A 16,678-nucleotide genomic window follows, 5' to 3' on the forward strand; every position below is an offset into this window, starting at 1 on the left:
CGCGATTGCCGATTGGTCGCAACCAGGGATGTTGCGGATGCAGATTTTTTGACATCCGCGGATACGGATGCGGACATTTAAAGGCTCACATCCGCGGATGCGGATGTCAAGATTAGGTAAGTACCTACTTAAAAAACGTCGAATATTACAATATATTGATTTAAACTAACATGATTTTCACTCATACTTTATAGGGTTCCGTACCCAAAGGGTAAAACGGGACCCTATTACTAAGACTTCGCTGTCCGTCCGTCCGTCCGTCCGTCCGTCCGTCCGTCCGTCCGTCCGTCCGTCCGTCCGTCCGTCCGTCCGTCCGTCTGTCACCAGGCTGTATCTCACGAACCGTGATAGCTAGACAGTTGAAATTTTCACAGATGATGTATTTCTGTTGCCGCTATAACAACAAATACTAAAAACAGAATAAAATAAAGATTTAAATGGGGCTCCCATACAACAAACGTGATTTTTGACCAAAGTTAAGCAACGTCGGGAGTGGTCAGTACTTGGATGGGTGACCGTTTTTTTTTGCTTTTTTTTTTGTTTTTTTTTTGCATTATGGTACGGAACCCTTCGTGCGCGAGTCCGACTCGCACTTGCCCGGTTTTTTAAGCAAGCAAGCAAGAAGATGTTGATACAAATTCCTCGCGAGTCTGCCTGTGACCACGAACGTAACGTCACGTTCAAAACTTCAGGACTCAGGCCATAAATAAACGTAAGTTTTACGCGATTATTAAGCTCCGTGTTAGTTATAACAGTATGGTCGAATATTACATTTTAGTATTTTTTATTTAAAAAGAAAATGATACGTTTAGTATTTGAGCAAGAATATAGCGCGTTGTATTGTATGTTAATAAACAGTAACTTGGCCGACTTTTCTGGATCTAGACGATTTCGCTATAGGTAATGACGAAATTACCTAGTATTTACGCCGCCGCTTAAGACGTTCCTGTACCGACTTGTTCGACATCCGCATCCGCATTAAGCTCCGCATCGATTTTATGCGGATGCGGATTTTGAAAATAATGTGGAAGTTCCGCGGTTGCGGATGCGGATAATATTCGCAACATCCCTGGTCGCAACGCACGATTGGCTCGAATTCGTGAGTGACATCAGTGAACTACCACCATTCTTAGTGCCCATAATTTAATGTCCGGGCCCGTCCTTAGATATATGTCCATGCTGCAAGGCGTTTGTCCTGGCACTGGCATATTGTACTGGGTAATATTATTTATTACATTTCGATAATAACATTATGAGTATGATAATATTAATAATCATTAACGAAATCCGCGTTCACAACCGTGAAGGGCGTAGTCCTGGACGTCCTGGTATTTAGGACCACTTCGTTAATGTTAACGCAAACCGACGGACAAGAAAAATGACATGCACAACACGCCAAAACCATGCTGATATATGTTTAGATTTTAGATGTCAAAAATATATAGGCAAGTCGTAGTTAATGTGACTTTTCTTTTCTTCGTGATCACAAGAAAAAATTCTCATCAGTCCGAAAATTAGTCAAGCCGGTGGTTTATACATACCCTTCAAATCCTGCCTCTACAAGAGGTTCTTTCGTGAGCGTGCTTCCATGAATATTGAAGTAGCATGCAGACAGGCAACCTTCTATGCGTCAATGTCTAATATTGTCTAAACGTGGAGTCATCACATTATGAATAGTGTAGCAGTAAATGACGGGCCTTATGGCTACACAAATACATATTATATATACTCAGTTACTGAGCTATGTTCAGCGTTAAACAATCCGTACCGGTCATTATAACAGATAATTATTATTTTGATTATACATATTTTTATATTGCTGTTAAAGTGTGCTTGTTATCATCAACGTTGTATAAAATTGAATGACTAGATTGCAGTCAATTTGTATAAAATATAATAAAAATGACTGTCATTAAACCACCCAACCAGCTGTGAAGCAGAGCACACGACTTGACGACCCAAATGACCCCAGCGTCCATTATATGTGGCGACCGATATAACGGTTCGTTGCAGCCGGCCGGCCGTTGTACGCGACGAGTAATTGACCGAGAAATTTACTAATTTGATAAATGGGTTACAGTGTTGGCCGAAAGTTAATGCAAATTGAAAATGTTGGCCATTAACCATTATAAATTGAATCGTAAACTGTAATCGTCCGTTACGGTTTAAGGTTCAATTTATAATGGTTAATGGCCAACATTTTCAATTTGCAATAACTTTCGGCCAACACTGATGGGTTATTACTTAATTGTGAAACATGAACATGTTTACATTGGTGTGGTCGTTTTATTCGGTAGCATAGAATAAATAAATAAAATAATAGTACACTGAACTATGTACGGTCAAGAAATTTGATAAGTCACTTCGTATTTTATCACCGCGACAATAGCTCCTCTAACGGCTTTTACACCAGAGACGCAGCGTCGCAGAAATCAAATTCCTTAGAACTTTATTAGGAGTAAACGGAACTTTGCATAGGTATTTCATGAAATAGCCACGTTATTGTAGATATAGATATTTTAAAGTTTTTAATTCGGTAATTCTATTTACGTGGCTCCATGCCATCTCAATCAATCTTCAATAATAAGAAAGCCATTTGGCATTAAGTCCGCCATTTGTACATTTTTGTATATACTTTGTGCAATAAAGTTTAAATAAATAAATAAATAAAGCAGTTAAGTCAACTAATTTCCCAATGTTATACAGGCTGTCCCGTTCAGTATGGATCAGACGAAGGCCACTTCTCAGAAACTATTCATTTTCGCTGAACATACATCAGTAGTTTTTAAGGTCCTTTTTAGCCTTCGTTTTCTCCATACTGCGTTCAGACATTCGTTCTACTCCCGTTGGACATTGTGTATAGAAAGGCTCATTTATAAACCCACCTTTAGAGCTAATGAATAGGCTGGGTTGGCCTAGACATGTGCGCCGCGCCGCCGCGCCGCCGCCGCCGACGATTTTTCCACGCCGCCGCCGCCGATAAATTTGACCGGCGTATAATCGGCGTGGGAAATTTTGATACCTATCGTGTCTTATTCCATGTTGCGTAGTGAGTAGATAGTGTCAGAGGTATAATTTAAAGATCCTTATGCTTTCTCGCTTATTATTTGCCAGTGAACCAAATTAGCATAATTTTTGTCGTTGCGGTGTTAGCTGTGAATGCTGTGATAACGATTTAGCGTTAATTTAAACAAGATCTTGTTTCTAGATCACAGGTTATTATTTGATATTTTATCGCACAGCTTTTTTGTAGAACGCATTTTGTTTTACATCAATAGTCTCTTGATTGTCAATTTAATCAGTGAACTAAAGTCAAGAAAATAGCGGGTTCATTGTGGAGTCCATCTTATCATCTTCTCTAATGACTTATTTAGAACAGAATGCTTTACTCACCGACAATCAGTACGCCTACAGACAAAAACGCTCGACTACTACGGCAGCACACAAAATCGTCGACTGCATTTTGACTGGTCTAGACGACAGGTACAAGATGGCAGCCATACTGTGCGATTTGTCTAAGGCTTTTGACATCATTAACCATAATTTGCTATTAAATAACTTAAGTCTGTATGGCATAAATGGTCCTGCATACACATTGTTTGCATCATTCTGGTGAAAATGTCACTCAATGGCAAAAAACATGTTTCAGACACTGGTTATGTCAATTTGGGCATCCCTCAAGGGTCGGCAGCCGGTAATACGCTATTTTTATTATTTGTGAATGACCTACCCTCTGCCATCACAAATGGGCTATCTGTGTTATTTGCAGATGACACAACTGTTGTCGTGAGGGCAAAAACACACGCGCAGTTAGCTGACGAAATACATGAGGCTGATGGCAACACCGCGCTGTTGTCGTTAACATCGGCTCCCTATTACTTCGTTCCGAAAAAATACGAAAGCTTTGTGTTTAAGTGTTTCTCCTACTAAAACTTGAAGTTTTATAAACGATATTCATTTGCTATATAAGTGTTTCACAAATCAATAAGTGTACTCTAGAAAAATCGAGCGTTAAAGTTCGCCTAGACATCGTTCATAATAAACGCAGTGCGCGGTAGTTGTAACTGCTGTTCGCCCCCGTACCACCACCCCGTACCACAAATTAAGCCTAAAATGGCCAACCTTGCGAATAACAAAGTGTTATTTTGCTCAGCCGGGTGCAAAGACAGTATAACTAACGTGAAAGATGTGTTACGCTGCAACTCCGAGACGTGCCAGAAGGTTTTTCATAGGTTGTGTATAACCTCAAACACATTGTCAACAAATGAAAAGTCGAACTGGACATGCCCCGACTGTAAAGCGGCATCGAAAAAAGGAGGCGATAACTCGACGACCCCCATCCGCAGCCAACAGGTCGACAATAATATAACTATGCGTAAAAAAGTCACACAACAACCGCAGAAACCTGTTGAATCAACGGCTTCGCAGTCGTCGCCGACCTCAGAGCCGAAAATGCAGGCGGCGGTCATTTCGGACGAAATAGAAAGCAGCCTCACTCGGGAATTACAGTTGTTTCGTCATGAACTAGCTGGAGTGCGTCAACAATTAAGTGCTATCAATATAAATCTGGAAAAGTTAACAAATACAGTCAGTGGCTTGGACGTCCGTATGACCAGCCTCGAACAGAGGGTCCAGGTATTGGAGGAGCAGCCTGTGCAGCCTGCTGGCGTGCCGAGCGCCGTCAAGGATCTCATGGACACCGTAGACCGCCTAAAACTCGAACTGAACGACCGGGACCAGGAGCTCCTATCCAACGACGTAGAAATAACGGGTATATTAGAAACAAACAGCGAGAATCCAGTTCACTTGGCGGTATTAGTGGCACAGAAGCTGGGTGTGGAGCTGGAGCCGCAGGATGTGGTTAGTGCAGAACGCGTCGGTGTGAGGCGCGCGCCGAGCGACGGCGCCGTACTCCAGGGCGGCGACGGTGCCGCCGGGCGCCCCCGCGCGCTGGCGGTGCGGCTCACACGGCGCGTCCACAGGGATAATTTGCTGCGCGCGGCCCGTCGGACCCGCGGCGCCGACACTTCCGGCTTCAACCTGCCCGGCCCGTCACGTAGATTCTACGTCAACGAGCGTCTGACGCGTACCAACCGACAGCTATTTTATAAAGCTCGCCAGGAAGGATCCCGCCTAAATTGGAGATACATCTGGACCCGTGACGGCAGAATATACGCCAGGCGCCAACCGGACACTTCGTCTCATAGGGTGCGCTGTGAAGGAGATCTCGAAAAGGTTTTTGGTGTTTTACCTGTTTGACTCTAATGTGTACCTATAAAGGATTATATTTTTTCACTCGTGTTAGTTTAATAACATTTTTTAATTTTGTAGCCGCCATAGAGCTAACTTATCTAACATATTTTTGTGCTGATTGTTGCGACCTAAAGTTTATAAAACCAATTAATATGTTTAGTACCAGTCTTATTAACGTAACTTACATCAGTATTAAACTGAACAAGTGCTGTAAATTCATAACAAAACTATGCATTACTAACTTTCAACCATATGATTTTGAGCAAGCGGTATGTACCCTAATACCATATATTATTATACAAGTATATATAATATTACACACATACTACACTTTATCTGTACCGCAACTTTTACATTATATCTGTACTCCGTTATATAATAATATACACTTCTCAGTTTATTATTTTATTATATTTGTTTTAATAACATACTTATCTGGTTCCGGACAGCAAATTAACCTAACAAGCGCCAAAACGATACCGCCGAGTGTACCTGTCGCTTTATATTTAGTATATTTTAAAGTTCTTACCATTGAACTCCTACAGGACAATTTATTAATTTGGTACAGGCGCGGTTAAGCAAAAAAACTTAAAATTAGGATTCCTTAACGCAGGTTCTCTCGGAACTAGTCACAATGAGCTTATAGTTGCTGTTGAACAAAGTTATGTAGACATAATGGCCATCAACGAAACCTGGCTACACGAGGGAGAGGAGGGGCGGGCGCCGGTCATACCTAACTATCGCCTGCGCCACATCCCGCGGCCGCGCTCCGTGCGCGCGCGCGGCGGCGGCGTGGGCTTCTATGTCAGGAGTGGAGTTGCGGCTCGACGCTGCGCGCACCCGCCCGATAAGGGAATTGAACAGATGTGGCTCAAGTTATCAATTAATGGTTTAACTCTGTTAATAGGAACTGCATACCGACCGCCATGGTTAAGTATCGATACATTTCTTGACGCAATGACTGATACTATTTCTTCGTTTTCTAAATTTGATTATATTGTGTTAATGGGAGATTTTAATATAAATTTATTGAGTAATGATAGCAATGCCTCTAAGCTCAAACTGTTATTTACTTATTTTGATTTAAAACAACATATTGACGTACCCACGCATTTTACTAACAATAGCAGTGCCTTAATAGACGTGATATGTAGTAATTGTCTCGTTACTAATACTCAAGTAAATTATATTCCGACTTTGAGTCACCACGCATTCTTATCTTGCGAATTAAATATTAGAAAATGTAAACCTCTGCCACAAAAAATATGTTTTAGACCACTTAAGGATATTGATCAGGAACTATTTAATAGATCCCTAGAATCTATTAAGTGGGAATGCATATCCGAGTTAATGACTGTTAATGACATGGTAAATACCTTCAATTGTGTAGTCCTATCCCTGCTTGACGCATATGCACCTCAGAAAGTAATTTTAATTAGAGAGAGGAGCTATCCGTGGATAACTCACACGATCAAGGAAATGATGCGTTTACGTGACGAGGCACATAACACGTATAAAGCGTCGGGACTAGACAATGATAAACTGTATTATCATGAACTCAAAAAATGTGTAAATAAAGCATTGTTCCATGAAACGCGTGCGTATTTTAATCAAAATATTAATCGAAATGCCAGCAACTCTAGAGCTCTTTGGAATAATCTTAAGCGCACTGTCAGAATAACTAAAAACTCACATGAATCAGAAATACCTTCACACTTACGTGACCCTGAACGTATCAATTTACATTTTCTAGAAGTTGCAGGTAACGTGGCAGCACCGCAATCATATCTTGCTAAATTTGAAACCAGTAGCTTTCACGATTCGACCTTCAGATTGGAGCCAGTGGGAGAAGACCTTGTACTTAAAATAATCAAGACCTTAAAATCGTCCGCTCTGGGAGATGACGGTATCTCTTTAGACATGTTGCTTCTTACCCTTCCCCATTCTCTAGGTGCGATCACTGCCATTATTAATAAATCTATTTCTACCTCCGTTTTTCCTGACGCCTGGAAGGTTGCATTGGTAACGCCGCTTCCTAAAACAAATAATGTCACAAGCTTTAAAGATTTAAGGCCGATTAGTATACTTCCGTGTCTGTCTAAAATACTTGAGCGCGTGGTATACATGCAATTGTCAGCATTTCTCGAAACAAATAAAGTTCTCCCAACCCTGCAGTCTGGTTTTCGCAAATCTCGTAGCACGACGACGGCACTCCTAGATGTAGTTGATAATATTCTGTCAGCACAAAACGAGGGTCATAGTACGATAATGGCACTTTTAGATTTTTCACGTGCTTTTGATGCCATAAACACCCAATTATTACTATCCAAAATGAGATACTATGGTTTTGAGTCAGATACGGTCGCATGGTTTGCCAGTTATCTTAGTGGCCGCACGCAAGTAGTTCAAATCTCAAACGATACTAATTTATATGCAAAATCAAAGCCATCTGTCGTCTCCAGAGGTGTGCCGCAGGGCTCAATCTTAGGTCCGCTCCTTTTTATTCTCTACACAGCTGATGTCAGTGGTATTATTAGGAATTGTAATTTTCACCTTTACGCTGATGACATCCAAATTTACATCTCTTTCGACCCAATTGACACTGGTTATGCCGTTGACAAATTAAACAAAGATCTTGAGAATATTACAGCCTGGTCCGAGTCAAACTGTTTAGTGTTAAACCCTAGTAAATCCAAAGTTATGTTTTTTGGTTCCAAGAAACAGATTAAACAGGTAGAAAACCATCAACCAATTATCATTATCTCGGGAAATGTGGTAGAACGTGTATCGGAGGCGCGAAATTTGGGAGTATTGATGGATGAGTCATTGCGTTTCGAAGGTCACATAGCTCAAATTGTGAAGAACACATTTTACAGACTTAAAGTACTTTATCGGATTCGCGATTTCCTAAGTGTTGACTTGCGAATTAAGCTTTGTTCTTCATTAGTACTCTCTAAATTTGATTATGCTGATGTCGTTTATGGCCCCCGTTTATTAGCTAGTACAGACCGGATGGTGCAAAGAGTGCAAAACGCCTGCGCACGTTACTGCTTTGGAGTCGCACCACGAGAGCACGTGACGCCATATTTGAACTCTGCGCGTATTCTTAAAATGTCACTACGCAGAGAATTGCATCTTTCATCTCTGTTATTTGGTGTTTTTAAAACGTCTAAACCAGAGTATCTGTTTAATAAGTTTAAATTTCGCGGTAGCAGGTCAAGCTTGTATGGAATCAGATCAGTTTGCAATGATTTGTTGTTGCCTCGTTGTCACTTCGCCGTTTTCAAAGGTAGCTTTAAATACTCAGCAACAAAATGTTGGAATAACATACCGCCACCTATCAAAAACTTAAATACAATTGGCACTTTTAAATTAAAACTCAAACAACAACTTCTAGAATTTCAAAGCACGCTACCTTCTGGTACTAGAGTAAAACCGACGTATCTGTAGTGGTCGAAATCGTACTTATGCGCCGTTCAACTTTGTTAATCTCAGTACCTATACATATAGTAATATTATTACATTCATGTATTTCCTCAATATATATTTATTACCCAACGTATTTATTAAACCTAAACATTAAACCTACCTTCACATATGTCATAGTATCATACAGTATAATCTTATAAATGTATCCACAAACAATCATATATACACATAACTATATTATCTTCTACACAATCTAAAATAGTGTTAGCCATAGTTTCCGACAAGCAGCAAGCAAATTCATATTGTACGAAGGGTCGGCCTGAAAACCAGCGTTGTAGTAGGCAAGCCTGCTGCAACACATGCTGAGGTTCGCTCCTTTTTAACATCATAATTTAAAAAAAATTATATCTACATGTAAACATAATATTTTTTGCCTATTTAAGTTTAATTCTAAGCTTATAATGTTTTGTAGCATTGCCTGTAAATATTTTTCAATGTGGTGTTAAATAAAATTTTTCTATGTCTATTCTATGTCATAGGCTTGTGACCAGCTACAAAAATGGTTTTCATCAAATGGCCTACTCTTAAATATAACGAAATCCAATGTGATGATGTTCTCAGGTCGCAGTACCACAGTGCCTCCATGTATACTTAAAAGTCCAATGCCATTATGTAATGAAACAAAATTTCTAGGTTTCATACTTGACTCAAATCTTAACTGGAAGTGCCATGTCGATCAGCTTTGTAACAGGTTGAGCAGTTCTATATTTGCTTTAAAAAAACTACAACCTCTGATATCAAGGAAATCACTTAAAGCCGTGTATTTTTCGCACTTTCACTCGTTGATGTCATACGGCACACTGATTTTGGGAAATTCCACAGATGCCACAAGAGTATTAATCCTCCAAAAGCGTGCGATCCGTTTACTGACTGGAGTTAAGCCAATGCACCACTGTAAGGAACTTTTTAAAAATAATGGCATAATGACGCATTATTCACTATACATGTTTCAAGTTCTGATGTTCGTGAAAAAAAACTTGTCTATGTTCAAACGTGTCGAAGTCATGGGCAAACAAATCAGATCGACGGGAAGACTGCGAACAGTGCCGCGTCGCATGGCACTTTCATGTAAGAATCTGCGAGTAATGGGCCCAACTTATTACGAACGTCTACCCGCCAAATTGAGAACTGAAATATCTGACGAAGCATTTGAACGTCAACTGAGGAACTTTTTATTGAATAACCCGTTATATTCAGTGGACGAATACATGGAATTAAAATTTAAATTACTGTTTGACATTATACTTAGCTTATGTAAAATTCATTTTATTTGACATTCGTTCTGAACTTATTACCTATGATTACCGCTCTTAGTTTTAGTATGACGATCATTATGAGATATTAGACATGTATTCTGTTATTTATTGAGTTTATTATTTTTCAATTTGACGATAGTTTCAAATTTCTTTTTAAATTATAGATTGTTAGTTTTCATAATCTGTAATTTGATTATCATTGTTGACATTTTATAATTACGTTTGCATGCTAAATTATTGACGATCATAATGTAAATTCATATAGATTAGCGTAAGAATAATTTATACTGTAATTTATCATTATGAAATAAATAAACTAAACTAAACTAAACATATCTTAGGATATACATGCTATTTTCTTCTTAGAATTTCCAGCAAGCTGTCACCACAGTTATAATTGCGTATTTTATGATTTCTCGTGTGATGCTGGTGACACGCATAAGGGTCATCATATGATAGATATGATTTGATTTATTTATCACATAAAATACAATTTCATTTAAAATTACACACGATCTATTCTTAGTCATTTTATGGTGATTATCAGCTTCTTTTACTTAACAATATATATTTCAATCAAAATTATAAAAGTCAGGTTAAAGCTTCGTAATAAGCTATACCTAAACAATTATACCTACTTATAGGAACTTAAATCACCAAGTATCATCACTAAGCTAGCAGTAAAGAAAACAAAGTAGACCTTAATATTCCATAAAACGGGACACTTCAAAGACATTCTGTTGAGGGAATCAACTTGCCAGAGATGTTTACTTTCCAAAACGATGGCATCTTTATTCTAACATACTACATTTCCGTTAAACTTCAGTTCAGAGTGTTCAGACAAATGTAAAGTAAGTATGTAATTCATCATTATTTCGTAACAAATCCTAGGTGAGGCGACAGTGGCTGGGAAAAGTCAATATAGATTTGACTGAATTTTTTTGTATTTTATTTGTATTCCGCTTACAAGGTAAGTAAAAATACTGCCTAAAATGTAGCGTTTTAAAGTATCCTTTTTATTTTTAATATTTAAACATACCTTTGGTAACCGTTAGGTTGGTATTGGTAATAAATGGATGCCAAGTGACATGATAGGATATAATTTTCGGCAATAATTTAGAAAACACACATAATATGTTTTGAATAGCCTAGTAAATACTCAGAAGGCTTTAATGTAGAGTTTCTACAGCCACGTTCTCATGCAGAATCAAAAATTATGCCACGCCGATTTCACGCCGATCACGCCGCCGCCGCCGGTCAAAAAATCATCGGACGCCGCCGCCGATGATTTTGCCATCGGCGCACATCTCTATTGGCCACATGATTTAGCTCGATGGCCTAAATGGGCCGTTACTCAAGTATCGCGCTACCTGAAGTCAAATTGTCAAACGAAATAAATAGAGTGTTTAATGTTCGTGGAGCTGTTAATTATTCAGGCCGAGTACTTTATTGGGTACAATAGACCAGACCGATTTGGTTTTCGTAGCGATATGTAATGTGTGTGATGTGACCCACTATGCAGATATGTCGTTTAGCACGGCATGTCGTAGCTATAATATTGTTTACAGTAGGTATAATATTATACATATCGTGCTATAGTCCAGCACTAGTGCGGGAAGGAGAACTTTCCGTGCCTATGTCGAAAATCTAAAGGGCCAATATATACTGTAACGTACGATACACGTAACGACGTGCCGCATGTGGCTTTCTGGAGGTCCCCAAAAAATAACACTTAGTTCTTGAACGAGACCACTGAAAACTACCGAGCGGACCTTTGAAATGAACACTTAGTTCTTGAACGAGACCACTGAAAACTACCGAGCGGACCTTTGAAATGAACACTTAGTTCTTGAACGAGACCACTGAAAACTACCGAGCGGACCTTTGAAATTAACACTTAGTTCTTGAACGAGACCACTGAAAACTACCGAGCGGACCTTTGAAATTAACACTTAGTTCTTGAACGAGACCACTGAAAACTACCGAGCGGACCTTTGAAATTAACACTTAGTTCTTGAACGAGACCACTGAAAACTACCGAGCGGACCTTTGAAATTAACACTTAGTTCTTGAACGAGACCACTGAAAACTACCGAGCGGACCTTTGAAATTCCTAAAACTAGTGATATCTACTGTAATTGTGTTCTCAAAAATTTGCCGACCCCTGACTGCAAGACGGATTATTAGTTACTCCTGAAAGTAGTACATAGATATACTCAGTATTTACCAATGTATTTACAGGGTAAATAAAGTATAACCTTCGACTACCCCGTTTTGGCAAGCGATAGAAATCATAATGACAGTGACACCCCTTCCCTATTCAGGTTCCGTTCAATGACTGTAATTGATTTATTATTACTTTTCCGCAAATTGTTGTATCGACACGACACCGGCACTTTGTTTCGGCGTGACCGCATTGACAGCAATGTTTTAAAATGTGCTGAAAGACGTTGGAATATTATATCCTTGACAGTTTAGAGTACATAATATTATTTATAGATGCGTAAGTAATTCTGCCAGTTACCTCTTGACTTGACGCTTAAACCGCTGAACCGATTTAGATAAAATTTGGTGCCTATGGAATGGAGATACATACTTTAAGATCAGAGAAAGGACATAATCAGTCGTCGTCATCATCATCTCACACAGTCGAAGTCGCTGGCAGAAGCTAGTACCTACCTATCTATTATGTATATCGTGTATTCTAGCCGGCAATGCCACCATAGTGGACATGTCTACACGGAATGTATTTACAACTAGTGTACGCTACACTGTTAGTAATAGGTAACTATAAGTACTCGTAGTATTTACTGAGCAAATAGAGCATAAAGTTTCGCGGCCTTTATAGCGTTTAGTTAACCCATTGAACACGGCTGACGTGCGTGGCGCTGCGCGGCATCGTGAACCTTCTCGGAAGGCACCAAGGTTGATATTGGCCTGTAGCCGCGCGCGTCAGTTCACTACTTAGGCGGTTAAATGGTTAATCCTTTTTTCGTCTAACCTTGCCTTGTAGTAGCTGTTTACTGGTTGAGTCCAGAAACCATACAGTTTCAAAGAGTTTCAGTATCATGCAGTAAAAAATAGCAATAAACTCCAAACCGTCTATGAATGATCAGACGGCTTAGCACGGTCGCGTTTTTATCCCTTGTCACCATGCCTGTCACGTTCTAAAGCACTATTCACCATACTCGTGCGCGAATCGCGGCGCAAAGCCGCGAACGCGAGTGTGGAGTCCTGAACGCAGACCTGCGAAATCGACTCCACACTCGCGTTCGCGGCTTCGCCCGCGATTCACGCGCATAGTCTGGAGGGGGCTTATCAAGTATGTAAGTGCGAAAGGGACGCGCATAGTGATAGTCGATAAAAATGGAACCGTGCTGAGCCCGCAGGAAAAAATATGAATACCTAGCTAGAGGACAATTTTCTAATTTTCCTACTAGGTATTTAATATAACATATATTATAATATAAGTAACCTGAATAACTCAGCATAGGCAATTAGATTACAAACTGGGGAAAACCTAACAGCACGAAACTGTAGGCCCTACATATAACTATGGGTCTATATGTATTTGTGATCAGAAGGGTAGCAAGTGCATACTCGAATACCTGCCTGTACTCGGGTTTGAACCCACCCCACCCTTTTGGGCTTGTGCATAAATCACGCGAGGTTCGATAGGGGGTGGGGTCACGAAAAAATCACGATCGATAACGTTGGGGGAGGGGGGGTATAAGGAAACCTCACGTGTATTTTTCTACAGTGAACGAAACTATGAAAAAAACACCTACCACGTGAGTAGAAGTTTCGTTAAACATAAATCTTCACTCTGCACTTCAAAATTGCGAGTCTATTTAACGAAAATAGAAAAATAAACAAGATTTTCTACATACAATACAATTTTTCTTAAAATTATGTCGAATGAAAAAATTTCCAATAAATACACGTGGGGTTGTGTGGGGGGAGGGGATGTAGCCAAAAACCTCACCAAATATCACCAGGGGGGAGGGGGGGTCAAAAAGTAGCCGAAAACACCTCGCGTGATTTGTGCAAAACCCCTTTACACTAATTGTGTTTTATCAGACAAAAGCAAGCATCGCTTTTGTAGTGATATTTTAAAGTGCCTAAAATAGAATGGAATGGTGAATAGTGCCATTTAAATATTAACATACAACCTTTAACATTTGCTGTGGCTTGTAGTTTTATTTATACCCATAATGCCTTGGAGATGTATGCACACTTTACTGACTATATTTAGTCTATTCAGACCTTATTTCGTAGCAATAGGGGTTACGAGTGATCAGGTGTGTGTTGAGGATGGTTTGTCTGTATTTGGTGGCCTTGGCCTTTCAGTATGGGGAGGCAGTGTGCTGTGCTGGTTCAAGGAAAAGAAAATGTTTTCTTTTTCCTGTGTGCTAGTTATATAAAGTAGTCAGCAACAGGAGCTAAGCGGGCTAGATGTTCAATATGATCTGAACATAACTTTAATAGCTAACAGAATCAGAGAGAGCAGGTAATTTTGAACACCATGCTTGCTTGCTAAGATAATTCTGCAGCTCACTGCTTGAGTGTACTGCCATAGTTAAATATCTAACCTGACCACAAAAAATACAATTCAAATCAAAGTATAGGCAGGGTCATTGTGTCAGTTTACCGTCCAGTACCTGTTTCCGTCCACTTGGCGTAGTTGCTACAAAGAATTGAGTATCATTTGAATATACAGGTATATATTCAAATTATACGCAATTCCGTAGCAACTACGCCAAGTGGACGGAAATAGGCACTGGACAGTAAACTGACGCAATGACCCTACCAGTTTTAGGGAAAAATAAAGAGTAAAGAACTTTTTATTAGATAACTACAGATATACTATAACATCCACCTTTGAAACTTGGCTCACAATTAGTTATAGGTTATAACTTATAGGTATATCTGTAAAGCATTTGTTGCACCTGATAAGCCCATACAAAAAAACAACGGGTTGCACTCCGGGAGTGCCGACAGAAGTGAAAACTCAATGACTAGTCCAAAATGTCTGCAGCACTATGTATAATTGACCTATCCTCCTTTCTATTGAAAAACTTTAGTTCCGAAATTGCTGGTCAGTGATCTTGTTTAAAATTCGAAATTCAAATTTGTAGCGTTAATTGTTTAAAACTCGAATAGAAATTGTAAAGTTACCTTGCAGACCTTGCATCTAAATATATTTGGTCATGATATTTTGAGTTTTATTCACCAGTACTAGAGTTCACTTTTATTAGCGATTTCATCAAGATATACCTTTATTGAATTATATTTGAGTGATTTAAAGTTAGAATGTAACTGTGAGATCCTCGTATTTCAGCCTGTACAAGATTAGAACTTTATTGATTAATATAAAAGTCCAGTTTTAAATAATTGACCTGTTTATGATATGTTATGACTAAAGTTCTTTGGTGAATAACATTGTCCGTGACACATGACGTCAGCGTTACGTTACGCGTTACGCGTGAATCGAGTTTATCATTTTTTCCCCACCTCAAAAAGTGCTCAGCGCCGCTAAAGAAGTTTTCACTTCAAAATAGTACACTATGACATTTCGTCAGATTAAATTGGTAAATAAATTATGTATGGGTAGTAGGTAGGTACCTAATATTATTTTACCCCACAGTTATCAGACACAGGAAGGATAATTTCTTACCTAAGAGTATATCATGACCCATGAAAAGTTTATGTGATAAATTAAAGTCCTCCTTAATTAATTAAACTGAGCCAATTAAATAATTAGACTAGAACTGAAGAGCAGCCAGTGACATGCAGGTTTACAACACAAATACTTATGTATTATTAATCTTACAACAGAACTACATTGAAGATAGCAGCAGAGGATGTTTGATAAATGAGATAATAATCTCTTTTAACTGGTTATATCTAGTTTCTGCTGTACTGTACTGTAAGGTGATGAGAATACTCACAGCAAATATAGTGTTCTGCAGCCCAAAGGGTATGGGCGTGAGGCGCGCGAAGAAGACGATCTTGAAGGCCTGCGGGCCCGAGATGACCTTGAGCAGCGCGCGCGCCGTTTCGTTCTTCAGCAGCCGGTCCAGCGGCAGGAACCCGCGCAGCGCCTTCAGCGTCAAGTGCGCCACCGCCACCCCGACGTTCGCGCTCACCACTACCGTCCCCAGGCCCTTTACGATACCGAACAGGTATCCGCTCGTAATTATCAACACCAAGTACCCGATAGTCACTGGGAAACTCACTATCAGGAACAACCCCATAAACAACAGAAAGATTATCCAAGGGTCCTGCTCGTCCACCCACACTAATATCGCGTACAAATATTCCTTAAAGAAATACAATATTAACACTAAACACGTTAACAACAATATCGAAATCACTATGTTAAACAAGTAGCTGTACGTAGTCCTATTGTTAATTTTAGCCCACAAACTTCTCTTTCTCGTCGCGACCGACGGCTCTGGCTGGCATTCTTCGACGTCTACGATTTCCATGGCTGTTTTGAATTATAATTTAACACTGGCACGTCAAAGGTTGGCGACGCGCACTCGGAAACACTTCCATGGCCTGGCCAGTTCCAGCGAGCCACTGTTTACGCGGCGCACAGTGAGCGGACGCGACAAGAAAAAATAAATTCGGGATTAAGATTTACTTGACTGCTTTGACAAGGTCTCCCGGCCCTA

The 16,678-nt window shown here is 39.7% G+C and overlaps 2 protein-coding genes across 2 annotated transcripts in view; one reads left to right on the plus strand and one right to left on the minus strand.

Annotated features, from left to right (window-relative positions):
• The window catches only part of LOC134795734 (transmembrane protein 64), a 53,533-nt gene extending 36,857 nt beyond the window's left edge, over window positions 1-16,676 (minus strand). Inside the window, exon 1 of the mRNA XM_063767683.1 lies at window positions 15,950-16,676. Coding sequence (XP_063623753.1) covers window positions 15,950-16,489 — 540 coding nt within the window. The 5' untranslated portion in view covers window positions 16,490-16,676. The remainder of the gene's footprint in view (window positions 1-15,949) is intronic.
• Window positions 4,099-9,100, plus strand: LOC134795638 (uncharacterized). Its single transcript, XM_063767536.1, has one exon. It carries the CDS (start codon window positions 4,114-4,116, stop codon window positions 5,257-5,259), a length of 1,146 nt encoding a protein of 381 aa, XP_063623606.1. The 5' UTR covers window positions 4,099-4,113; the 3' UTR covers window positions 5,260-9,100.
• Window positions 16,677-16,678: the final 2 nt, after the last annotated feature.

The sequence above is a fragment of the Cydia splendana genome, chromosome 12 (genome assembly GCF_910591565.1).
Source record: "Cydia splendana chromosome 12, ilCydSple1.2, whole genome shotgun sequence".
Classification (NCBI taxonomy): Eukaryota; Metazoa; Arthropoda; class Insecta; order Lepidoptera; family Tortricidae; genus Cydia; species Cydia splendana.

Coding starts and splice junctions, on each gene's coding strand:
- LOC134795638 (XM_063767536.1), top strand. CDS start 4,114: ATGGCCAACCTTGCGAATAACAAAGTGTTATTTTGCTCAGCCGGGTGC.